The sequence below is a fragment of the Tetrao urogallus genome (assembly GCF_951394365.1).
Source record: "Tetrao urogallus genome assembly, chromosome: 6".
NCBI lineage: Eukaryota > Metazoa > Chordata > Aves > Galliformes > Phasianidae > Tetrao > Tetrao urogallus.
The window spans coordinates 24,110,865-24,135,992 of record NC_136819.1 but is presented as its reverse complement, the minus strand read 5'-3'; the positions used below and the strand labels follow the sequence as shown (position 1 = coordinate 24,135,992).

The following is a 25,128-nucleotide window of genomic DNA, read 5'->3' as shown; positions in this document are numbered from 1 at the left end:
GTGGCAACCCCAGGTCACCCAACACAAGGTCCTCTAGCAGTGCCTGCTGAACTGAGGGGTCGGTATTGTACAGAGCAGTGTTTGACACTGAGCTCAGGCTGCCTCCCATTGCTGCATGCATTCTGCCATTACATTCAGCAGCTTGATTGCTCAGCAGTATGAATTTGCAACATGATGGAGGGTTTGGTATTGAACTGGCTCCTTTGTTACAAAGCACTGTTTAGAGAATGTGGGACACGTTGGCAGGGGGGCACAGGCAAATGCGAGCTTTATGCCCGGTGCAGTGACCCGGAGCTGTGGGACAGTCCCTTCAGCCTACACCCACCCCTCGGAAGCAGTGCGTTCCTGCATGCTTGCATTGCAGCAGTGGGTGCAGAGTTCAGCGCCACCCACAAGCCAGTCACGCAGCACTGAACAGCACCAGCAGTGACATTTTTATACTTAGATGTACACGTTGGCAAGGCAGGAAGAGCAATAAAGCCGTCAGCACTTCCCTGTGCTGCCTTTATGAGCTGCATGTGGATATCACCGTGCTTATTTCACTCAGGTCGTACCGGGAAGGTTTTATTTACCTCCACACAATGAGAACTTTATGTCTGCAAGTAAGACTGGCACGGGAGGGATGCTGACAGGAGACAGCATGGCCGGTGTTATTCCTGGCACTGCTATCTGCAGCTCCTTAGTGCCTGGAGGCCTGCATCCCAGCTGGCTGCCAGCCCTGGGAGCCTGAACAGACCACACTAGGGAGAGGAGTTGCCTAAGAGGCGGGGAGGGGAATGGGTACATAAGGCCTTTATTTCCCACAGTAGAACATGTAGGCCAAGAAGCCTACAGATGTTACGAGCCATGAAATAAGTAATCTGTGCCTGAATAATCCCCCAATAAAGGAGAAGAGCTGCCCTCGACCCCAAGGTGTCCCGCAGCGTCCTGCGGCACCCCTTGAGCAGAACCGGGGCAGGAAAGGCAGGCGGGAGGAAACAACCCCCAACAAAGCACCGGGAAGTCTACAAAAAGCGAGCGGAGCACAGAAACTGCCGTGCTGCGGTCTTAAAAAAAGCACAATCCGGCTGAGCACCGGCACAGGCTGCCCAGGGAGGCCTCGGCTCCGCTCCACGGAGATGCCCGGCGCCGGCCGTCCCGCTCCGTCCGGCCGGAGGGGGTTGGACGGACGGACGGATTCGCGGCTCGCTGCCAGACCGCCGCCACTCCCCCGCCGGGCGCTCCCGCCATGGCGGCACGGCCTACAGGCCGGGGAGGCGGTGAGCGGCGCCCGCGGGGCGTGAATAAAGCGCGGCGGGCGGGGCCGCGGCGCTCTAGGAAGCGCGGGGCCGGCGGCGGCGGAGGCGGCGGTCGGAGCGGCGGGTGAGCGGGGCCGGCGGCGGGAGGAGGCGGGAGGCGGCGCGGGGCCGGGCGGGCCGGGCTGACGGCCTGCGGCCGCCATGAGCAGATCGCAGCTGACGCGGACCGGGATCCTGCGGATGGCGCTGGGCGGTGCCGCCGACCCGCTGCTGCCGGCGGAGGACGGCGGGGGCCGGCGGGCGCCTTTCGTGCTGCGAGCCCTGCGCATCGCCCTGGTGGTCAGCCTCTACTGGTTCGTCTCCATCACCATGGTGTTCCTCAACAAGTACCTGCTGGACAGCCCCTCGCTGCGCCTCGACGCCCCGCTCTTCGTCACCTTCTTCCAGTGCGCCGTGACGGCCGCCCTGTGCCTCGGCCTCAGCCTGGGGGCCGCCTGCGGGCCCTGCGCCGCGCTGCCTGCCCTGCGCCTCGACCCCAAGGTGTCCCGCAGCGTCCTGCCCCTCTCCGTCGTCTTCATCGGCATGGTCACCTCCAACAACCTCTGCCTCAAGCACGTCGGCGTGGCCTTCTACAACGTGGGGCGCTCGCTCACCACCGTCTTCAACGTGCTGCTCTCCTATCTGCTCCTCAAGCAGACCACCTCCCTCTATGCCCTCCTGGCCTGTGGCATCATCATCGGTGAGTGGGAAGGGGCCCACATCTGCCCCAAAACCTCAGAGAGCCCAAGGAGATGCTCCTGAGGCCAGGCAGGTGGTCAGAGGGGGACCCGGTTAATGGGACTGTGGTGTCTCCTGGGCTGCAGCACGTCGATGTGCCACTGTGCCCAGTGGAGTTAACACCCACTGAAAGGTCCTTGGTTGTTCTCTTGATGCTTCAGTCCTTGTATCTGCGGACAGCAGAACGCTAAGTTCCCACTTCCCTGCCGAGGGCTTCCTACCTGCTTTTTACAAGCGTTGCTTAGCTCTTGGTAGGCAGAGCACTGCTAAGTAAACTGCATTGGCAGCTTCCTCAAGGTGGGTGGTGATCCTGTGGGATGGTCAGGTTTGGTAGTGCTTTTCTGGCTGAAGGCTTAGAGCTAGAAGCTGAACCCAAACTCTGAACCAAACAGAAGCAGACTGCTTCTTGGGAAGTCATCCCCACATATGCATCTGCTTCTGGATGAGATGGGGTAACTGTAGGGCTCTTTCCTTGCCCTGCCCTAGGCAGTCTGCCTCATGTGTCTGTAGCACTAGGTAACTTGTTAGGAAATTACTCTTTTCCTTGACTTGCTGTCACTTTAAGCCCTAATGACTATCTATTTTTTAATGAAGCTTCATTGCCTTCACTTAGTACCATTTCTTTTCTGCAAAGGCCACAGGAAAAACTACTTGTTTTCTCCCTATTTTCAAGTGAATGTTAGTTATTGACTTTGAAAACAATGTCAGTATTTATTTAAACTGCCAGCACTGTCGAGACCAAACAGTACAGAATGCCAATTCAGATAGGATTAGTTAGTCAAATCAAGCATAAAGCACCACCAGAAAATCTGGTTGTGTGGTAAGAACGTAGGGCAGGGCATTGACTGGCTTAGTGGGAATTGCTCGCAAGTCTACTGTTCCAAAGGCTCAGCAAAGACAAAAGCTGCCTTCCATTTGGGGCCATTCGACATCAGGGATGGTGAGATATCCAATTCCTGATGACCATGTGTTCATGCTGATGCTTAGGCAAGCAGATGGATTTCAATAAGACAAAATAAGCTCTCCAGAAGAGGTGAACAGGGGACCACTGTGGCTGAACAGCTGTTGGCTTTTCCCCCCAAGTGAGTGCAAGCACTTGGCTCCACCTGGTCCAACATTCAGATGTTCTCCAAGTCTGTGGTGCTTGCCAGCCCTTCCAGGTTACTTTAAGGCTCAATCTCCCAGCTCCTCCTTCTGCAGTAGGTGCATTGCCTGTATGCCTGCCAGCATAGCCAGGCATCCTCTGTGCCCTGACACAGAGTTCTTCCTGTCTTCTTCCTATGCATTGAACTTGGGCTTAGTTTAAAGCATGTCTAGCTTTGCAGGGAGCTTCCCACATGGCTCCCAGTATGAAGCAGCTAATGCAAAGGCATTGCAGTACTTTGTCAATAGGTGATCTCCGTGTTTATATTCTGTTGATAAGATGGATAGGGAGAAGTCTCTTTCTGCCCTGGAGCCTGTATCTCCTATTTCAGAGATGGCTAAAGAGTGAGCATCAAAGTTTAATGCAGTGAAGACCTCTTTCTGCCTTACAATCTCTTTTTGATCAAGTTCTTTAGTGTTACACCCATATGTAATACTTTCCATCTTTCCATAACCTATCTTTCTGTTATTGCTAACAGTGCAGCAAATCCTAGGTGGGCTGTGAGGCTTTTTTTCTAATTTTTTTAAACTTTTAGGATAAGAGGAATGTGTCACTACGTGTCCAGATTGCTGTCTTTTTAATTAAGATCATTTAGTCTCCTTCTGAAAGTGACCTATATACAAAGAATAGCTTTAGCTTTTGTTCTCAGCTTTTTGGAGCAATAGTTTCTGAGCTTTTGCTGCCTTCTCAGTGTGGAATCAGTCCTCTGAGACCAACGGATAGCACAATTAATTACCTGCACTCCTAAAATAAATCTTCCCAGGACAGTAATCATGACACTTTGTGGGTTAACATAATAGAAAGGGGAAGCCTTCAAGCCTGTCTCTGCTTGTGGCTGTGGTTTTCAAGTATAAGGTAGATGATGAATTGCTGACTGTATGTTTTGAGTCCTTTGGCAGTTCAGATGATACCTGATTTCTTTGATTGCAGGTGGCTTCTGGCTGGGTGTTGACCAGGAAGGAGCAGAGGGCACTCTATCATGGACAGGTATAATCTTTGGGATCTTAGCAAGCCTGTGTGTCTCACTCAATGCCATCTACACCAAGAAAGTGCTGCCTGTAGTGGATGGTAGCATCTGGCACCTGACCTTCTACAACAACATGAATGCTTGTGTCCTGTTCCTCCCACTCTTGATGATCACAGGCGAGTTCCACACTCTCTACCACTTCGACAAGCTGGGGAGCCTCAGCTTTTGGGGTATGATGACCCTGGGGGGAGTGTTTGGCTTTGCCATTGGGTATGTGACTGGACTGCAGATCAAGTTTACCAGCCCACTCACCCACAACGTCTCTGGGACAGCCAAGGCCTGCGCCCAAACAGTTCTGGCCGTTGTCTACTTTGAAGAGACCAAGAGCTTATTGTGGTGGACCAGTAACTTGATGGTTCTGGGGGGTTCCTTTGCCTACACGTGGGTAAAAGGGCTGGAGATGAGAAAAGCACAAGAGGATCCTAATCTCAAAAGCAGTGAAAAAAATGAGACTGGTGTGTAGGAAGGTCCAGCCCGCACCTCTGTTTCTGCACCTAGGGAGTTAACTTTCAGTACTCCTTCCTGGGGAGAAGAGCAAGAAACAGGAAGAAAATTCACCTGCAGCGAATGGGGAGCTGTGTCAGGAATGAGAGCCAAAGACCTAACTGAATTATGTTTTATCCACAGGATTTCCCCATCTCAGAGGCAGGGTGAGAGTATGTGTTCTTGAGAATTATCAGGTTGGGCTTTTTTGTGGTCATTTTGTAAAATGGATATTGCTGTTGATCTAATCTGAGTAATTTCTGTCTCTGGGGGGATTTGGGGGCATGGGCATATAGTGGACAAAGAATGGGGAGGGAGCTTTGTGTAGCTAGGAGTCTAGAATGAATTAAGGGACTGAAGTTACAAAATCCTGAAGCTCCATGTGTAGGAGGACCAGGTAGCCAAGCTGTTGGGGATAGTCTCCTGTGAACTCTTCTGCTGCGCGTGCGCACAAACACACACACACACAAAGCAAATGGCAGTAGCAGTTCTTGTTGCCTAGTTCAATGCCAAGGACTGGAAATTCCCTCCCTTCTGGTTCTCTACAAGCTGAAGGACACAGCAGTGCCTCTCAATCCCCTTTCCCAAAGTCAGTATCTCATCCCGCAGAGGTCTGTCCTGCCTGTTTCTCATAAATGGTTTCTTACTTGGGGAATTACGTTCAGAAGCAGGGATGAAACTTCTCATCCCCTCCGTGTCTTTTCCTGAGAGGGAAAGCATTGTTCTCTGAAGTGACCGGCCTTATATCAGTCCTCTGAGACAGAATGATAGCACGGTGAGTTATCTTTGCTACTCTTGTAGAGGAGCAAGGGTAGCATCTGCCTTTCTCAGTGATGAGATGGAGAGTTGTCCACTGTGCTTCCTTCAGAAGGATGTGCACCGCGCCATCTTTGGTGTTAGCGTTTCGGTTATCCCCTTATTCCCTCCGGCGAACCCTTCGCTAAAAATAACTTTGGAATGTCGCATTTTGTAATCCCTAAATCCAGCCCAATAAAATCCGGGTCGCTCTCTGCGTCCGTTCGTGTTGGCGTGTGGGAGGGGCGGGCGAGGGGGCGGCTTTCACCCGGCGCGGCCGTAAGGGGGCGCCGTAGCACTGGGCCGCTGCCTCCTCGCCCTGCCCGCCCCGGGACCGCCCCATCGCAATCACGGCGGGGCGGTCCCGGGGCGAGGCGAGGCGGCCGCGGCGGTTGCCCGTGATGGCGGCGGCCTCGTCCCCGCCGCGCGGCTTCTGCCGCTCCGTGCACTGGTTCCGCCGCGGACTGCGGCTCCACGACAACCCGGCGCTGCAGGCGGCTCTGCGGGACGCCGCCTCCATCCGCTGCATCTACATCCTGGACCCTTGGTTCGCCGCCTCCTCGGCCGTGGGCATCAACCGCTGGCGGTGAGCGGGGGGCTGGGGTTGCAGGGAGATCCGAGCTGGCGGTGCGGGAGGCTGCCGGGAACTTTATGTAACGTTATTAAACTTCCCCTAAGCCGGCTGCGCCTCCCCGCCTCCGTCTCTCTGGTTCGTGGAGGGGGGTGCGTTGGCCCCGCTGCGTGGTCAAACCGTCCGCTTCTTCCCTCCGAACGTAGGCAAACGTTTGGGGTGAGTCACGGCTGTGCAGAAAGCGTGCGTACCCAGTAGGCAGTGACGTTACATAACGCTGCCGTGCCGAGTCTCGCTGCCCCAGCCTTTGGAAATCCCGAGGCAGGTTGGGGTTCACCTCTGCGAGGCTGCCCGGCGCGCAGGTGAGCACATCTCTGCCCTCGTGTCACCCAGCGGGTGCTGGACGGGGCGCCCACCTGGCTGGAAATCCTCCTAAGCGCTCCGCCGTGTCACGTGGCCACGCGTCGGGCTGGGGAAGCTGTGGCTGTGCCGGCTGCTAGCCTTGCTGCGGCTGGGGGGCTGTTGGGGGGCTGCTTCCCAGGCATTTCTAGAAGGACTGAAGGCCGGCGATGTGCAGCAGTCACCACAGTGCAGGTGTTCAAATCACAGAAATTGGTTCATCGTGTTACTGTTGTGGCACGAATTGCTCTGTCCATAGGGCAGACTTTCAAGCGGCAGCAGCAAGCAGGAGTGCTGCTTGTGTTCTGTTGACATTGCTCATCTAGGAGAGCCAGAGCAATGCTCCCAACAGAGCAGTTTCATAAAAGACAAAACCACCTTCCCTTGCAGGTGCGTACCTTCTGCAAATGACAGGAATTAGTGCCACTGGGCTGCTGGGCAGAAGTGTCTTAGCAAACTGCTTACGTTTACTGCAGTCCTCTTGTTTCCCCAAAGGAACTCTGGCTTAGTTTTGCTTTTTTTTTTTTTTTTGTTCATTTACTTTTATTCTGAGATCTGTGCTTCAAAGTGAATATTTACTTTTTACCTAGCCTCCAGAAATGTATTGTGTTGAAAATCCCTTATTACTTAATTGCATATCACATGTAAGCTGTACGGGTCTATAACCCATGTTTAATCTTCAGAACACCTTGGAAGGGTGCTATTCCTATTTAAAAGATGGGAGGTGGACAGGGAGTATGGGAATAGTTAGTTCTGGTTATCCAAGCCTGCTTCTGGGACTTATGTGCTTTGATGCCTGGCCTTTGTTGTCCTAACCCCTCAGCCCCTTCTCTTTCAAGAAGTGCAGAGGGATCTCGTTCTACCACAAAGCTTACAATTCCCTTTACTGCAATACAGCTGAGCAGAGAGCTGGCCTGTCCTGTTTGCAGGGCAGCTGTAGGTTAGCCTTCCTCTTAACTGTGCATAATTTTAAGAGAGCTGATGCAGATACCTGTGTCTTCCAGGTCACACTGCCCAGTGGGCACGTAGGATTGGGGAGAGGCAGAGGTCGGCAGAAACACTTACCAAGGGCTGTGAGTTTCCCAGCAGTGCCATGTGCTGTTGCAGAGATTAAAGTTTTAAATCCAGTGTCTTTCACAGGGGTGGGCAAACAAACTGGGGTTAAGATGTATTCTAGTGAAGGCAAGAACTGTACAGATGTAGTTGTTTCGTAGCAAAATGGAGGATCAGTAAGCTGCAACGTTAAGAATTTAAAGGCATAAATGCAAAAAGCACTTTAAATGCTTTTTGACACTTTTGGGATGGGAGGAAATAGTTGTCTTGGCATGCTCTCATCTTTGCGTCTCTGTGGTGCAAGATGAACTGCAGTTCTGTCTGCAGCCGTTTAAGTGCAGATGGCTCTTGCCTTGGGAGGTCTTGATGCTCAGTTTCTTGCTGTTGGTGAGTTAGGAGTGTATGTTTCTCTGCTGTGAGTGTACATTGCTCTGCCATATCCTTTCCTATTCTGAGACAGAACTGTGAAACTTGCACAGTTCTTGCAGCAGTCCTTGGAGTATTGTATTGATATCTTTCTACTTCAAATGCAAAATTCCCCCTGTTCAGAATCCAAGAAGAGTATGAATTATATGATCTATGCTCTTTTCCACGCAGATGATACAATGTGGGGAAGGTAATTGGCGGGGGGTACTCACAGCTTTGAGAGAGAGCATGGATCAGAAAAGAGGAAAGAAGGAAAGAATCCAGGAAAGTTCTTGTACCTGGCTGAGCAGAACTTGCATAAGAATGGTTGGGAGCTGGCTGGTGCAGCAGTCTCATAACTGTAGACCAATGAGGGATGAATAAGAAGTCTTGCTTGCTTTTTATTTTGTTGTTGTTGTTTTGTTTTTTTCTAACTTTCAGTTTGATTGGTGATGCAGATTTGTTGGAGTCACACAGAGCTTCCTCACTTGTCTTTGGCTGGAGCCCAGTCTGATGGTAACTGCTCTTTTTCCTTCTCTGCAGATTTCTGCTCCAGTCTCTGGAAGATCTGGACAACAGTTTAAGGAAACTCAACTCTCGCCTGTTTGTGGTGCGAGGACAGCCAACAGATGTCTTCCCAAGACTTTTTAAAGTAAGAGAATACGCTACTTTTCTTAAGTGCAGTGAGGAAAAACTAATGTCCCATTGTTGGAGATCACTTGGCTTCTTGTTACCTTCAGTGCTATCCGTTATGGCAAGCTTAGGAGCTGTACATACTCTTGTACTCAACTTACAAAAAAATGAGTAGAGTTACCCACTGCTGGGTGCCTGTACTTCTCTTTCTGGACGGTGGCTTTTCCCTTTGCTTTTGCACATCAGGCCTCACAGGTCTGTGCTGTAGTCCTGCTGCCTTTACTCAGTAGAAGCATCATATCCATATGCCTTTAGAGACGACTGAAAAAAAAAAAAAAAGGCATATTGATCTGTAGGTGAAGTGCAAATAAGGCTTTGCGTTATCATTCAAAATTCAGAAGCTTTTATGTTAGCTGACCTTCCTTGTCTGCTTCCATTCATGGCTGCAGTCAGACAGCTCAGCAGCAAAACATAGCTTGGGTCCAAGCTCCTTGTTGATGTACTGTTTAGGGCAGTGGAATATGCACTGACCTCTGTGGTCAATGATGGGTTGGTGGGGTACGTTTCCAAAGTGATACTTCAGTACTGCAGACTGTGAGACAGGCAAGGTTGGCAAGAGGATCTCCTGGAATATAAAGGTCCCTCAAGCGTTATAAGTATATGACTCATTCTTCTCTGTCACATCCTGACATTGTGCTTGCCATCATTTTTGAAGCTTTCTGACAGCATTTTTGCTAGAATGACAAAGCTACAGGAAAACAGGGTTCACCATGGTCTGGTAAGCTGTGTTTGTCATGTAGATTGTACTTCACGTATGCTTTACAGAAGTAGTGCCCCCAAAACCTGCTGTAGCCCAGCTGCAGAAAAGGAAAGGTAAACTTGAGTCAGTACCCTCCTGCCATATGCTATTCTGATGTATATCTGTGTGAGGAGGGCAGTCCTGGGGAGGCAGAGTGTATGCAGATCAGAAAGTGCATCAGTGTTTATTTTGGCTTCTCCAGGTTGACACATGACAGAACCTGTGTGCTACTTTCAGCCTTTTTAGAGTCTGGGTTATTTTTATCTTTTGATCTGCAAATAAGTTTGAGCTATTAGTAGCTAGCCCATACCCTCTTTATTTTAGTTCAGGGACTGGGTACTCAAAAGATAAGTGAAACTGTGTGGGAGAAATATACCCACTTGATCAAAGAAACAACACGTAGCTGGTGGAGGCTGAGGTTTGGAGGCATGGCTGTGGGATCAGCCAGGCCTAGGTGTTGGTACAATCTCTTCTGACTGGGCCAGTGATTCAGTGAGTATGAAAATAATATTGGTGGCTTTTCTTGTTTTTTGTTTTTTTTTCATGCTACAACAAGATAAATGCGTGGCATTCATGGGAATTCAGGCCTGTCCAGATAAACTGAGCAGCAAATACTGGACAAATGAATGACAGCAGCTTGTACTTTGCTCTCAGCTGTTGTGGAGAGTTGGCACATGTGGTAATGCAGCACTTATGCCCAATTAATTTCTGCTCTTGCTGCTGGGAGCTGAGTTGTGTTGTTGGTAACTGTTGCTGCAGTGGCAGTGTGTGCATGGGTACAGTGAGGCAGGCAGATGAAGTGTACGTGTTAGCTCTGCATGGACCTTTGTAGTAGTATAGGATTTTTGTCTCCTGCTGTATTACATACATATTGTAGTTCTCTGCTCTTCCTGATTTTAATTTTAGGATTCAGTCTCACAGTTCAGAAAGGAAGGGAAGCTTGCATGGTTGTTTTTTTGCTCCTAAATTCCCATCCCAGTCTTGGGTCATTGTTTTTAAATGATCATTAGCAAACTAATAACATCTGCTCCTTATGCACTGTTTGTGTTTCTGATGCCCCTTAGGTCTGGTTCTGAGATGGAAGAGACCATCCTGTGCTTACAGAGGTGACTCATTGTCTCACTTGGAGACTGGTTCACGTCTTGCTTGTGTGCAGGTTTTTTTAAGTGTCTCTATAGATTTCTGGCTGTGTTTGACTGGAGTGTTTGCTAAACAAATCTGTGGGCTGCTGCTCTGTTTGATGGATGCCTCCGGAGGGTCACTGTGGAAACCATTAAGCCTCTTCTCATAGGATTCATTTTCTGAGGAAAACTAGGCCATAGTCTTTGAGAGGAAACTGTGCACTGCCAAAGCCTGGAAGAGGCAGAGTGCTATTTCATAAGGCCTGTTCTGTGTAGTTTGTAAGAAATCTGTTGCAAGTGTGAAATACAAAATGGATTTATGGATCCGCTAGGCTGAATAGAAGTCCTACCTTTGGAGAGTTAATCGTTTAAATCTGAATTGTAGTATCGTACATTACTTTTTGCAGCAGAGAGGTCTGCTAACTTTTCCCAATACCACGTTTCTTGCTTTGGGCTTGGGCAGTGGTCTTCTATTATGCAGTGGCTTTATAGGGAAACGTGGGAAAAGAATTTAGTGTGCTGTCTTTAGTTGATAGTAATCTGTATGTAATCCTTGCTCAGAAGTTTGTATTTTTGCATTGAAAGACTTCTCTGAAGTCCTCTTTTTGCAAATATTGGAATGGAATAGTAGGGCTTCTTTTGGATACAACCAAACAAGGTGGTGTTAGACCAAGCTGTAACCTAAGAGCATAAATGGAGAAGAACTCCAGCCTCCTTTTGTGTGGTTTAAACCCAGCTTTTAGGAATTTCCACAGCATTTGCTAGAGCTGATAAGATTACTGGTTCTCCTGTTATTGGTTCTTCTGCCAGACCTTTATTTTTTATCCACAGGAACCCTCCCTGAGTTCCCAGGACTTGACAATGGCAATTACAATTTCTATAATTTAGTAATAGTGCTGGTTAAAAAGGTTTTCTTTTTGACGCCTGTGTGTGTTATTTCTTACAGGAATGGGGAGTCACTCGTCTCACCTTTGAATACGACTCTGAACCTTTTGGCAAGGAGAGAGATGCAGCAATTATCAAACTGGCCAAGGAAGCTGGTGTGGAGGTGGTCGTTGAGAACTCCCACACGCTCTACGACCTGGACAGGTAAGGGCAAAGTGCTGCCTCAGCTGGGATTGCTGTGGCTGTGAAGACCTCAGTCTCCTCATTTACTTTGATTACTGTATGTTGATCTCTGTCATCCCTTGTGAGCCTGGAAGGTGTCAACAGGATTAATCTGCGCACTCCAGCTTTTGAGTAGAGTGCGTCAACATGCTGACAGTGACGTGAATGTATAGAAAGGTGCTGCCTCAAGCTAACTAATCTGTACTTTACTGTCATTTAAGTTGCTCAGCTGTGTCCTGTTGATTGATTTTCCTTGGGCATGTCCTGTCTGCATGGACTGCTTTTTTTCACTTCACTGTATTAAAGGTGTCTGAGCTATCATCTCAAACAGAGAGAATAAAGCAAGGCTTTAACTGATGGATGTGCCAGGACAGCTGGAAGAAGTAGAACAAGGTAGATTGGGGCAAACTTACCTTATTCTGAAATCTGGAGGCCTTGTCTTTATTGTGCATTTGTTATGGCAAAGTCTTTCCTATATCTTGAGATTGGTTTATTTATATGTAAGTAAGGTCTTCTTAAGACAATCTTTCAGCTAAGACTATACAGTATGCTTAACTTGAACCATGTTTCAGTGCTATTCTTACAGGTTGGTTTCTTATTTTTCCTTCAGATGACTTCTATCAGTAATGTTGAATGTAGTTTTCCTCCTTTAAATTTTCAGTATGCATAACTTCCCGTGCAAAGAAGCATTGCAATTTAGCATGTGCTTGTGGAAGTGTTTACATGTAGGATAGGGGAATTCTGCATCTCTCTCATGAGGAGGAAATCCTCTCTACTTTTTTGCATTAGAAGATGCAATGAACACTTACTTCATCCTCATTTCTTCAGTGGCCCTCATACCCTTCCTTGTGTCCTCTTTATCTTTTCCAACTTGGAGAGTCTTATTTACATTTTCATTGGAATCTGTTCTGTAGCTGTTCTGATTTTTTTTTTTTTTTTTTTTTAGTCTTTGTATTTCTGTGTATTTATGGAGGTGACAAGGAGTGGAAAGAACTGCAGCTGATATTCAAGGTGTAGGAGCAACATGCATTTATATAGCGTTGTAATATCCTTCTTCCAACAGTCTCCAGTGTTTTGTTAGCTTTTCTGAGCGAGCGTCACTAAGCTGATGTTTGGGGGCTTCCTTCCTGAATGGCCTTAGATAGTTGAGAGGCCATTATTGTAAGTTTAAGATCACATAGCAATGTACATGGCAGGGGGGAAAAATGTGACCAATCCTGAATTTCATCTGATCTTTTTGTCATCTGCTCATAGGGAAATTTTTAGGTTGCCTTTCAGTTTCAGCTATCCCAGGTAACTTACTGCATCAGTAAACTTTGTCACTGCACTCTGTCCTTTTTTTTTTTTTTTTATTTAACAGTCAACTTATGAATTATGTTGAGCAGCAGAAGCCTTAGTTTGTCTCTGTGTAGGATTCCTCCTCTGTCCTGGATCTCAACAAGAATCTTCTGTCTGCAGGAACTTTTTCATCTATCCCAATTTGTCCTTGGTTTCTTTAAAATATTTTTAGTGAGGATCTTATTGGATGGATTCTGCCTGGATTTTTAGAAGACGATAACCAGATATCCCTTGCTCCTGTGCTTAATGTGGCTAATAGATTTAGGGGCACAACTTCCCATTACCAAGGCCAGTTTAACCCTTCAGCGTACTGTACATAGCCATTTGTTCACTGGTCCTATTAGTATTTTCTACTTATTTGCCCGGTAGATCAGCTTTCTGTTCAGTAGTCCCTCTGCCCTGAAGTGCTTTTTAAATCTGAGTCATGCTCACTTTTTTTCCTCAGTATGTGGACAGTTTTAAGGCAGGCGGTACTTACTTGCAGCAGCGTGGCTATTTCTTGACATGCTTCAGAACTCCTGGCTACGTGTTGGCTGGTCCTGGCAACTTTGCTGTTCAACAGTAGCTTTGTTGTGTGCAATTGCCTGCTGTCCTCCCAGTCTGAGACATCTTCTGATGCATTTCCTTAGAGGCTCGGGGTAAGAACCTCCCTAAATACCTCCATACCGACTAGAGCTGCAAAAAGTTAAATGCAGTTCCTCTGCTGCGGTATTACAGTTTGTCTTCAATGCCTTGGCTGCCTCTTGGCCCTACAGATATCCTGGCATGTTTGTGAAGGCATTTTTTTTCCTGTGTATGGGTTGTATTTATTTATCTATTTATTTTGAACTTTTCCCAAACTTTCATTTGGACTGGGAGGTGTACAGGGGATTGCTTTTGTGGCTTTTATGTTTAATGTAGTATTTTCTTTTTTTTTTCCTCTAGTCTTCAGTTTTTCCTGAAAGATTTTTGCCTTCAGGTTTATGTGCAGTTATTGACTTTTTTTTTAATTGTTCTTTTAACTGAACTTACTGAATAGTTTATTGAATTGTTTTTTGTCTGGCATGTTATCTTCAAATAACTTGTGTTGTTTGTCGGCATTTTACCTCTCAGCTTCTTCGTTTTGCTTATTGTGCTTTCTTTTTTTAATGCCATTCTCAAAATGAAAGCCAGCGTTGTGTAATTGATCCTGGGAGGATGCTAAATTGATGCATGCTGCTTATAGCAGACATGGTAACAAACACTTTTAACTATACCTTATACCTCAGCTATACCTGCTGCCTAAGACAACTCATAAGTTGACTTTCCATCTTATGGATTCTTGATTAATTATTCCATGGAGCACTCATTTATAGCAGCTAAAAAACAGTTCTTTCCAGACCACGGGTTGTGACAACTGCCCTGTCTCTGCAGAGGTAGTCGAAGTCTCCAGTTACTCTGACATTTCCAGGTTCTTGGCATCCCTGGGATTTCTCAGTGGGTGGTACTGCAGTTCTGAGACTGTATTCCTCTTGGAAGTCTCTCTCAGGCAGGGCGTATTGCCTTCCAGTCATGGTTTCTAGTCTTATAACTCATGGAATATATTGTCCCTCTGCTTAGCCTAGCCTTTTTTTTCATTGTTCATAACTGAGTGGTGGTGTCCTTATCTTGTTTTAATCAGATTTCTGACAAAAGTGTCAGGCGTGTTTTTGAACAACGCTGACTAATCTTTCACTTCAGTGAATGGTTCCAGCCGTCCTTCTCTTCTCACCTGTAGTATGTTCTGAGCATCACCACCAGAGTTCCTTTTTGACATCTACCAAGAGCCTGTTTTGTTAACATGTGAGTTTGACCACTTCTGCCCAGGCAGAAGGTCTCAGCATGCTCCTCTCTGGTACCACCAGTGTAGCTGTTTGATTATCAGATCCTCTTGCCCCTCCCCTTCCCCCAAACAAAATGAGGACTGTGCAGAATCAGTATCAGTGCTGGAAAAGAACCCTGAAAACCCGGAGACTCCCAGTGCAGATCAGCTGTGTTCAAACTGTAGGATTCAGACAGCATAGATAATCTCTTAGGTATCAGCTTAGCCTGCTCAAAGCCTTTCCTTGGCCGTTATTCTGTCTGACAGCTTCCAGCTGACGGGTTGTTTTGTCCCTTCTCTGGATCTGCCTGTTCTCTTCTCCTAGAGATGTAAATCCCCTGCAGCCTGCTTGCTGACAGTCAGTGTCGTGGCTTCTGTAATCTCAGACAGGCCTGGGTTGTGTTGGGGGGGAACAGTGTTGGCCAGAAAGGAGCACTGTGAACCTGGGTGTATGTAGCATGCATCAGGAGTGGCTGTACCTCAAACATTACTGTCAGATGGAAGTAATTAAATGCCTTTCAATAGGAGTGCTGGCTAACTCAAAGTAACCAAGCTTACATGCTGTGGTGGTTCTGCCATTGGTGATTACCCTATGCCAAATAAGTGCTTTGATTCCATCTTTGAAGTTTAATTCAGATTTCTGTATGCCAGACCTCGGTGCCTGGGGGGAGATATTCTCTCCCTGCACTGACACTCAGCCTTTTATAATGTCACCACTCCATCTTTCACATTCTCATACATTTGCAGATGTTGAATTGTTCATCTGCTGTCCACGGTCTGTTGTGTAGCATAGCAGTCAGTTATCTATCTTCTCTTTGAATCCAGAGAAATGCTGTTCATTTCATCTATGAGTAGCCCTACAGAGGCTTAGATGGGTTTAATTGCGTAATCTGAAGAGGTTCATTGGTGAAATCCTGGGGATGGTCGTCTTGTCAATTTGTGACCTGGACTGCAAAGGAGAAAGTCCTGTGAGATTATCTGGCTTGGGTTGTAAGGATGCTAGGAGGAGGGAATGGAATCTGCTTACAGAGCTTCCCATAAAAGCTGTGTGCAGTAGGCTGAACTGTATGACACACGTGGTACATATTGTATAATACCCAATATTGTACAAAACCTGGGATCTGGTACTTCTTTTCATGACAATATTGAGCAAGATGCAAATTTTGTTGCATAATGGCAGTGTCAGGTGCTATAAAAAGTGCAGTTTGTCCTAGTCCCTTCTCCTAATGATTTGTGCCCCAGACCCAGTAGCTGGCTGTTCGGGAAGCTGTGGCAGGGAACTATTGAGGATGTCAGCCAGGGACATGAGCACCCACCTGCATGTCACCGTGCTTTGCTCTAATAGCTTCTGCTCACAGAACCTGTGGGTCTCAGACTGAGCTGCAGCAGCTCTGTGGAAGAGGGCTGGAAAAAAGGCAGTGCTAAAGCAGTAGCTTCCCAGTTCCCATCCTAAGTACCACAGGGCAGATATAGTGTATCATGGTCACGCTTCTGCTCCCAAATGCTGGGCTTCTTCGGGAATCAGTAAACCTCCCTAGAGCGCTCACTTCACTGGAAGGGTGCTGTGGCCTGGGCGGCAGCGGGGAGCAGAGCCCAACATCCCGGCTCAACTCAGCACAGCAAAGCAGAGCACACGTGAGGGCGGCTGAGGGCTGGGAAGGCCGGCATGTCGCTCCTCCTCACCACACGTGCAGCTGCCAGGAAGGGCAGGGAAGGCACATGGCGGTGGCTGAAGCACTGGGCTCCAAGCCCAGCCCCTTGCATAAGCTGTTGACTGTACGGGGTGGGGAAGGCAGCGCTGCTGCGGCTCTGTGTGAGCTGTGGGGTTGGCTGCCTCTGCTTTATGTAATACTGGCTTTCCTCTGCCGCCTGCCTTGCTGTTAACTCCTTCCTCTCTCTGGCCCAGGCGGGTTCCCAAAGGCCTCTATGCAAGGCAAACTAAGTCTGCACGAACCTAGCAGACCCTGTGTGCTCAGTGAGCAGAGAGATGGGGAGCCATGGCTGCCTGTTTCATCTCACATATCCAGACACAGGTGAAAAGCATGAGACAGGTCTGCTCATGCACGTTGTGGGCGAGCATGGTGCCTTTTCTAATGGCCAGGAACGAGAGGAATGACGCAAAGTGGGATTTGTCTCATCTGGGATGGGTGAAAGAGGGATCGCCATCAGTCTGGGATTTGTTGTGGCAGACAGGGAGGAGGTAAGGTCAGAAATGGGCTAGGACATCACGGGAAAACAGACGCAGGTCTGGGATTTGTCGGCTTAGGGAGTATTCAGACTGAGATTTCCTTTAGAAGTCTGGTGAAGAGCCCTGGGAGCAGTAATGGTAGGCCTGATGCAGTGGAGCTGGGTTTATTTTTCCCATGGAGAATGATTACTGTGAGGTTTTTGTTCTGTGTTTTCATTTTAAATATCCCTCTGAGGGATGCATCAAGTGGAAGTTACATCTGTAAAGATTTCTGTATCCAAAGTAAAAGGCTATCCTGAGCAGAGACAGCAGTTTGGCTGCCATTTCCTTGTCCTTCCTGTGGCAGCCAGGCTTAGTTATGTCACTTCACTTATTTTGTTTCCAGAATAATAGAGCTGAATGGCAACAAGCCACCCCTCACCTACAAGCGCTTCCAGGCCATCATTAGCCGTATGGAGCTCCCCAAAAAGCCAGTGAGCAGCATAGTAAGCCAGCAGATGGAGACATGTAAAGTGGACATCCAGGAGAACCACGATGACGTGTATGGGGTTCCATCCCTGGAAGAGCTGGGTATGTATTGCGAGTGAAGTTGGGTTAACTGCCAGTCAAAATGGACTCAACTGAAGCTGCTTCTGATGACTGGCACCTGCCCAGGACAGCTCCAGTGTTGTCTTCAAGCCCTGCAGGCAGTGTAATGTTTTCAGCAGGTGCCAGGCTTTGTAAAAGAAGAGTGCTGCTGCTTTTGCACTCCCGTTGATGCACAACATCCCTTTTAGCACTACTCTGAAATGTTCTGCCTCTGTCCTTACGTTTTCTGCTACTCTGAGCACATAACCCTGTATCAGTGTCTCATGTCCTTGCCAGCTGCTGTCGTCCTACTGCTGTCTCCAACAGGTTGTGTAACAGACCCAGAGAGGAAAACTAATGGTGTACCAGGCACATGTCACTTCATTCATTTACTGTCAAGCACCGCCAACTTCAGAGCTTAGCAAGACAAAAGATACTACCAAAACTTCTTTCATGTATTACGCTATGGCTTTTGATCCTTGGAATGTTGATGTTTGCCTCCTCTTTCTTAATGCTTATATTTTTCCTAGAGGAGGAGGATGAATAGAAAACTGAAGAATGTAAGCGTTAGATCAAGGAAATAAATCTAAATGCAAGGCAAGGAAGGGTTCTTGAAGAATATTGTCTGCATATGTGTGTCTCTGAAGGCTCTGTGCTGGCTTCCAAGGAATATCACCTTGTACCTTAAGACACAATTTCAGCAGCTATGGAAAAGGGGCTTCACATACAAAACTGAAGCCTAAAGGCTGCAGTCTTTGGTAGATCCACTTTCTTTGTCTGGCCTAATGTAAGACTTTCAGCAACCTTACACTGCTTTGCTTGCTGCCGTGGGAGGCTTCTCTCTCAGCCCAGAGCACTGCAGGGAAACTGCATTACTGCTTCTTCTTTTGTGTTGGCTCTTCAGCACTAAAGCAATAGCTTACAGCAGAACAGGAGCGTTGCCTGTTCACTTGTTGCAGGAGGTATCTGCCCAAGAGGCGAAGTATTTCATAAAGCAAATCTATGGAGCAGGTATTTCCTTGAAGCTGCTCTGGCCCTTAGAGTAATTGGTGTGTGACCAATGGGGAAAGTCCTCAGAGGGCTGCCTGAAGCACTGCAGGAAGAGGCTCTTGCAATGTGACACTGTGAACAGGCTCTTACTCTGCTCCAAGTAAATTGCTTGCTGTAGAAGGACTGGAGCAGCAAGTAAGCCATATTAAGCAACTGCAGTATTTAGTGTATCTTGACACTGCTAACGCTTATTCCCATCTGTACTGTTCATATCATACAAAGCTTTTTCCCTCAGGCTTCCCCACAGATGGTCTTGCTCCTGCAGTTTGGCAAGGAGGGGAGACGGAAGCCCTGGCACGGCTGGATAAACACTTGGAAAGAAAGGTAACTCCCCCTCCTGTTTAAGTGATCATTCCTGCAGCCTTGGGCTCCAAACAAAAAAAAAAAAACTTGAACATTAGCCATTGCTTTCTTTTCCTGCTTATCTTAGCAGTGGCCCTCACATCGGTCTATGCAGGACCATTTGATATTGTTGAAGTACTTCTGTCATCTTGGGTTGCATGGGGAACAAGGAACTCCTGGGCTTCTTTAGACCCAAAGTAGTAAAAACTGTATTAACCATACTACTGTTAGAACCACGTAAGATTCTATTCTTGTTTTTTCTCCCTCCATTTCACTTAGAGGAATGCAAATTTGGAAACTCTCATCCAAGTTGCTCAGTCCCTGCTGTTCGCTACATGCCAGCTCCTTTTGTCTTTATCTGAGGTACTTGCTCATAGATGATTACCTCCCCTGCATTTCACAAAGTGGTATACCTCTAGCTCTCTGCTGAAATATCTCAATTTCTTCTGTCAGACTAGTGTTCTTCACTATACTGTGCATGAAGCAAACAGTTTTGAAGTCATGAAATTAGATTTAGGTGCAGAAATGGGACTCACTTTTAAACACTTCTTGTTTTTTTTAATGCTGGTGACAGCTGTAGAGCTCAAAGTGTAAATTCTTGCCAAAGAGGGACTGTCAGCATCGAACAGGTCTGAATTTCCCCAGATATTCTAGTTTAGTGTGCAAAATGAGATAGGCATACTTGGATGTGAACAATTGCATTCAGATGTGTCCCTAGGAGATCTCAGGGTTATTAGCTCCTGTATGTAAAGAAAGTTTAGTCATTTTCTTGACTAAAATGACTAGTTTAAAGCAAAGATTTTAGGTTTTTTGAATAGGGCGTGGGCATTGGAGTTGCCCACTTGAGCTCTCTCCCAGCAGTAGCTGAAAGTGAATAGAAGAGACTGTGCTGCCAGACCTGAACGACCCTGCCACCCATACAGAGGCCTGCCCTAAGCAGTCTGACAGATTTGGATTTGTTTTGGCTAATTTCTCCTGAATATGTTTAGGCGTGGGTTGCAAATTACGAAAGACCAAGGATGAATGCCAATTCGTTGCTGGCCAGCCCTACTGGACTCAGTCCCTACCTGCGTTTTGGCTGTTTGTCCTGCCGCTTATTTTACTACCGTCTCTGGGAGCTGTATAAGAAGGTAAGACAAGAAGGTCATGGCGAGGGCAGGCTGGTTTGGAGCATAGTTTGATGCCAGTTGCTGTACACTGTGGGAGAACAGCTGCAAAAAAGGCTATTGCTTCATTTGTTTGTCTATTAGATAAAGCCTATTGCTGGTATAAAAGAGATTTTCAGGTAAGGAGAAGGGATTTTTCTGTACCTAGTTGAGTAGGCCTCGAATTTCTGGTACTCTGTTCTTCAGCCTGGACTCCTGTGTTGTGAGCCATGGGCATATAAGCTTTTTACTGTTAGTTATGGGTAGTTCAAGTCACTTGTCAGTGCAATGAGTGGGCATAAAGCATGTTCTGACTTCATCACTTGGGGTTTCTGGAAGAAGGATGATTCGGAATTGAGCATTATGGCAGTTGTCAGTAACAGTCTTGGGAACTGTGTATGAAGGCATGGGTGACTTGCAGCTCAGCTGAGTGAAGCCAGTCCTCCTCTGCTTGTGAATACCGTTGCTCCCTCCTCTACAGGTGAAGCGGAACAGCACTCCTCCCCTTTCCCTGTATGGACAGCTTCTCTGGCGGGAGTTTTTCTACACAGCAGCCACAAACAACCCGAAGTTTGATCGCATGGAGGGGAACCCCATCTGCATCCAGATTCCCTGGGACAAGAACCCTGAAGCCTTGGCAAAATGGGCAGAGGGCAAGACAGGTTTCCCTTGGATCGATGCAATCATGACCCAACTGAGACAGGAAGGGTGGATCCACCATTTGGCCAGGCACGCCGTGGCCTGTTTCCTGACCAGGGGAGACCTCTGGATCAGCTGGGAGTCAGGAGTCAGGGTGAGTCTGACATTTCCAGAGGCTTGCAGGAGGCCATAAGGAAAACAAAGTCTCCCTGGCACTTGCTGCAAGGATGGGCACACAGGTATGGCTTTTGCTTGGCATGTAGAAGTTGCATGGAAGAGAAGATTTGCTAGCAGGCTCCTGGCCTGCCAGAAGTCTGCTTTCTACCATGAGGGCTCAGAAAGTATTGAGTCTGCAGTTGCCGTAACAAAATGTTAGTGGAACCCTCTGGTTAATATGGACTGGGGGTTGGGTGGGCTGCTTTTTCTTTTTTTTTTTTTTTTCTTTTTTTTTTGGTAGAAGTTCATTCAGTCCATCTGTTTCATTAGCAAGTTCAATGTCTCTTTATAACTGGACCTTTTTCCTTATTGCTTATTGTGTAATCCATCATCGTGCCGGTCAGGGAACGCTCCATGACTGTGAAATCAGAGTCTAGATTCTCACAAGAAAAGAGGTAAAGACCATCCTTTGGGGACATCTGAAGGGACAAGCAGCTTGAACTTACTGGGTGTACATACTACCCCATGAAAAAAGTGGAGGTAGATGCATCTTGTCAGGAGGCTGTCAAAGCAGAGCAAAGCTGAATGAGCATCAGGGTCAGATGTTTAAAGTGCTGCATCTGTGCATGAATGTGAGTGAGTTACTGCTGAAATCTATCTGCCTCTTGGAGTGGAAGCGAGCTCTGGGACCTTCAGAAGGGTTCATTCTTCTTGCTTTTGTGCTTGCTCTTCTGTGCAGCATCTGCCTGCTTCCCACAGCTGGTGCTTTGCATTTATTACACCTCTCCAGTTAGGATCAATACCCCAGGCTTGCTGTAACACCAGGTAGTGATTTAGTCTGTAGCTTCACTAGGGATTAGCCAGCATTTTATCAGTGTGAGCAGGCAGTGCCTCCCTACGTGAAGGTGTCAGGAAGCAAGATGTATTGACCAGCCACCTGGCTTCAGCCAGCAGTTCGCCTCTTTGCCGCTGCTCTAAGCTGTTTGGTGCCTACCATTTGAAACGGTATCTTGGTTTCTCCTGGCACAGAGTCCTAATTGGGGAAGCTCTCACTCACTGTCTGTTCCTCCAATTGCTGCAGGTGTTTGATGAATTGTTGCTGGATGCAGATTTCAGTGTAAACGCAGGCAGCTGGATGTGGCTTTCGTGCAGCGCGTTCTTCCAGCAGTTCTTCCACTGTTACTGCCCCGTGGGCTTTGGACGTCGCACAGACCCCAGTGGTGACTATGTGAAGTGAGTAATGTGACTTGAGCATCTTTCTTGCTAGATCTGTGACCTTAAGTCACCCGGTAGCTGACAGGTATCTGGGGTTTTCTGTGCATCCTGAATGGTGCGTTGCTGTACATTAAGTGACGTGTGCACCTTTTTACTTGTTGCAGGAGATATCTGCCCAAGCTAAAGGGCTTCCCCTCAAGATATATCTACGAACCGTGGAATGCACCAGAATCTGTACAGAAGGCAGCCAAGTGCATCATTGGAGTGGACTACCCCAAACCCATGGTGAACCATGCAGAGACCAGCCGGCTGAACATTGAACGCATGAAGCAGATCTACCAGCAGCTATCACGCTACAGGGGGCTCTGTAAGTACCAACAGTTGCAAAACACTGTGCCTCTAATGTGACATAAAATGCTTGGAATTAGGGTCATAGTTTAAAGTACATAGCAATAGTCTCTTTCTTGTCCTTGTAAGAAGCAGCAGTCCCTGCCAAAGCTGTTCAGTTTCCAGGAAGAGCTACATTGAGCTCTTGAACAGCTAAGAGTTGGGTTTTGTTTGAGAGGTGGTGATTGGTTCAGCACTGTCCATGTGCTACCCACAGTGTATTCTGCACTTTGGGGGAAAAAAAAATAGGCAGAGCATCCTACATAAATGTGCTGCTAAGTCACTGTGTCTGCATGTGGCCAACCCTGAGGAAGTACAAATCAGAGCCCATCCTCACTTGGCAATTTAGATGTGCTGGCTGGTGATCACTAAGGTGTTTCCATGTGAAAGGTGAAAGTCTTCTCCCAGCCCAAATATTTCTTATTTATATTATGATCTTCTTGCCTTCCTCTAGGTTTATTGGCATCAGTCCCTTCATGTGTGGAAGACCTCAGTGGCCCAGTTACAGACTCAGCTCCAGGGCAGGGCAGCAGCACCAGTACAGGTGAGGTGGGAGTGTTTGTGTATTTTGGACGTAACTTTGTGTCTGCTTAAAGGCTGTGTGCAGGAGAGATTCCTTTTGTAATAAAAGGAAGATATAGCTAGGAAAACATAGATCACAACGGCATTCCTTTAGGCTTTCTTCAGAAGTCTCCGGTGCTTGCTTCCTTCCTGAAAGGGCTGAAGAATGTTGAATCTCTTATTGTCTATATGGTTCGTATGCAGCCACAGTAGTGCACATCACTGTAGAGCTAATTGGGTGTAAGGAAGCTTTCCTTTGTCAAAAGACACTTTTGTTTGTTCTGGGGGACTTAACTGCTGTTTTTAAGAAAGAATTTTGAAAGTTTTAAAGAATACTAACAATATCCCTGTAAGTGTACATCTCTGTACATTGCATCTCTCTTTTCTCTCACTCTCTGGCATACTAGGTTAGGGTGCACATGTGAGGAGATCTAAAGCCAGAGGAAATTCTGGCTTCAGTACTTCTTTTCGCTATATAAAGAGGGCTTTTAGAAAAAATGGAGAGCAACTTTTTATGCAGGCAGATAGCAACAGGACAAGGGGGAATGTTTTTTAAACTAAAAGAGGGGAGATGTCTATTAGATGTTAAGGGGAAATTATTTATTCAGAAGGTGCTGAAACACTGGAGAAGCTGTGGGTGTCCCATCCCTTGATGCGCTGAAGGCCAGGTTGGATGGGGTCGTGGACAGCCTGATCTGGTGGGTGGCAACCTGCCCACGGAAGAGGGTTGGGGACTGGATGGTCTTTAAAGGCTCCTTCTAACCTAAGCCCTTCTATGAAATGTTGCAGTGACTGTTGTTTCTCTACAGCAATCAGACTGCCGCAGTCTGACCAGGCGTCTCCAAAGCGCAAACATGAGGGAGCAGAAGAGCTGTGCACTGAAGAACTCTACAAGCGAGCCAAAGTGACAGGTCTCCCTGCTCCAGAGATCCCTGGCAAGAGTTCATGATTGTGAGTAGACCCTGGCGTGATCTGGCCTAAAATGTATTGTTCCAACAGCTAGCAAGGCTCAATTTTATTTGCTACCTACATTTTAATGAGCAAAATGGACTTGCCTGGTGAGAGGGGTGGTTCCTGACTGTAACTGCATAGCCCTGTAATTTGGCAGTGGTCTGCCTTCTAGTTGTTTTGCTTTTGTTCGACAAGCTGTTAACTCAGTAGTCCAGCAGAGAGCAGTACCCTATTTCTAGAACAAGCACAGAGCGCAGGTATGTTTGGGTTTGAGCTAGTGAGGTTTTTTTCCCCTTCCAAAAGGGTTGCAGGCAGGTTTGCACGTATCATGAGGGCACAGGCTGGAGGAGGGGAAGCTCTTCTGCCTGAAATGCTCTATATCCCAGGAGAGAAATATCTGGTCAGTATGGTGGGTCCTCAAAGTAAACACTCTATTCTGCTTTCTTCTGCAGCCATCCACTAGCAGCTTGCAAGTGAAGAGTGAGGGAGCTGAAGTGGTGACCAGAGGAGCAGAGACTGCTGCCTGCACAGGACTGGAACTCGTGATCTGCAACAGGAAAATCGGGGCCTCATAAAATATGTAATTCCAATAGCTGCCACAAGGGGGCACCGTGTAACGTGTACGTGGGAATGTCGGGCTTTCTGATCTCCAAAGAGATGTCTCTTCTCAGCCATGCCCTACATCTGCCCACATCTAGGAGGGCAGGAGCTTTCTTTCAGCCTGTTCACTCTCAAGTGTTTCTGTCTTTTCTGACAATGGATCAATGCATGTGACTTGCTGCATTGATAGAGAGAGCGGCATCTGCACGTGGCAGCAATAGTGAATATCCTTTCTCATCGCTAGTACTAGGCAACAAGGTGTGCTAACTTCAATTCAAACTGTAGTTGGAACTGAGAAGGAAGCTGCTGGAATATCCAAAGTACCCGGCCTAAAGAAAACAGGGTACTCCCCGTATTTGTTTTGTTGGGCTAAACTGGTTGGGATAAAAATGCTTCCTGAATAAAGCCAGTGATGCACATGTCAGATGAAAAAGAAATGAAGGATAATGTAGTATAGGAACAAAGAGACACAAACTGTCCATACATTTGAATGGCACTTAAAACTTTCCTTGCAGAAGAATCTCACTGCTCCCAGGTAAGCCATAGTGCTGTGCCTGCAATGGGCAGCTTCAGAGCAGCTTGCCATGGAGGGTAAGCACTGGAAGAAGGAGAAATTCT

The 25,128-nt window shown here is 47.4% G+C and overlaps 2 protein-coding genes across 2 annotated transcripts; both read left to right on the top strand.

Moving 5' to 3' along the window:
• Window positions 1-1,439: 1,439 nt before the first annotated feature.
• Window positions 1,440-4,649, top strand: SLC35C1 (solute carrier family 35 member C1; the record flags this gene model as incomplete). Its single annotated transcript, XM_079537741.1, has 2 exons — window positions 1,440-1,977; window positions 4,090-4,649. The coding sequence occupies 2 exons, from the start codon at window positions 1,440-1,442 to the stop codon at window positions 4,647-4,649; spliced, it is 1,098 nt and encodes a 365-aa protein (XP_079393867.1).
• Window positions 4,650-5,865: 1,216 nt separating this feature from the next.
• CRY2 (cryptochrome circadian regulator 2) lies at window positions 5,866-23,908 on the top strand (the record flags this gene model as incomplete). Its single annotated transcript, XM_079537282.1, has 11 exons — window positions 5,866-6,050; window positions 8,436-8,544; window positions 11,392-11,534; window positions 17,283-17,467; window positions 18,750-18,838; window positions 19,846-19,986; window positions 20,483-20,794; window positions 21,878-22,029; window positions 22,176-22,378; window positions 22,853-22,942; window positions 23,769-23,908. The coding sequence occupies 11 exons, from the start codon at window positions 5,866-5,868 to the stop codon at window positions 23,906-23,908; spliced, it is 1,749 nt and encodes a 582-aa protein (XP_079393408.1).
• Between the last annotated feature and the right edge of the window lie 1,220 nt (window positions 23,909-25,128).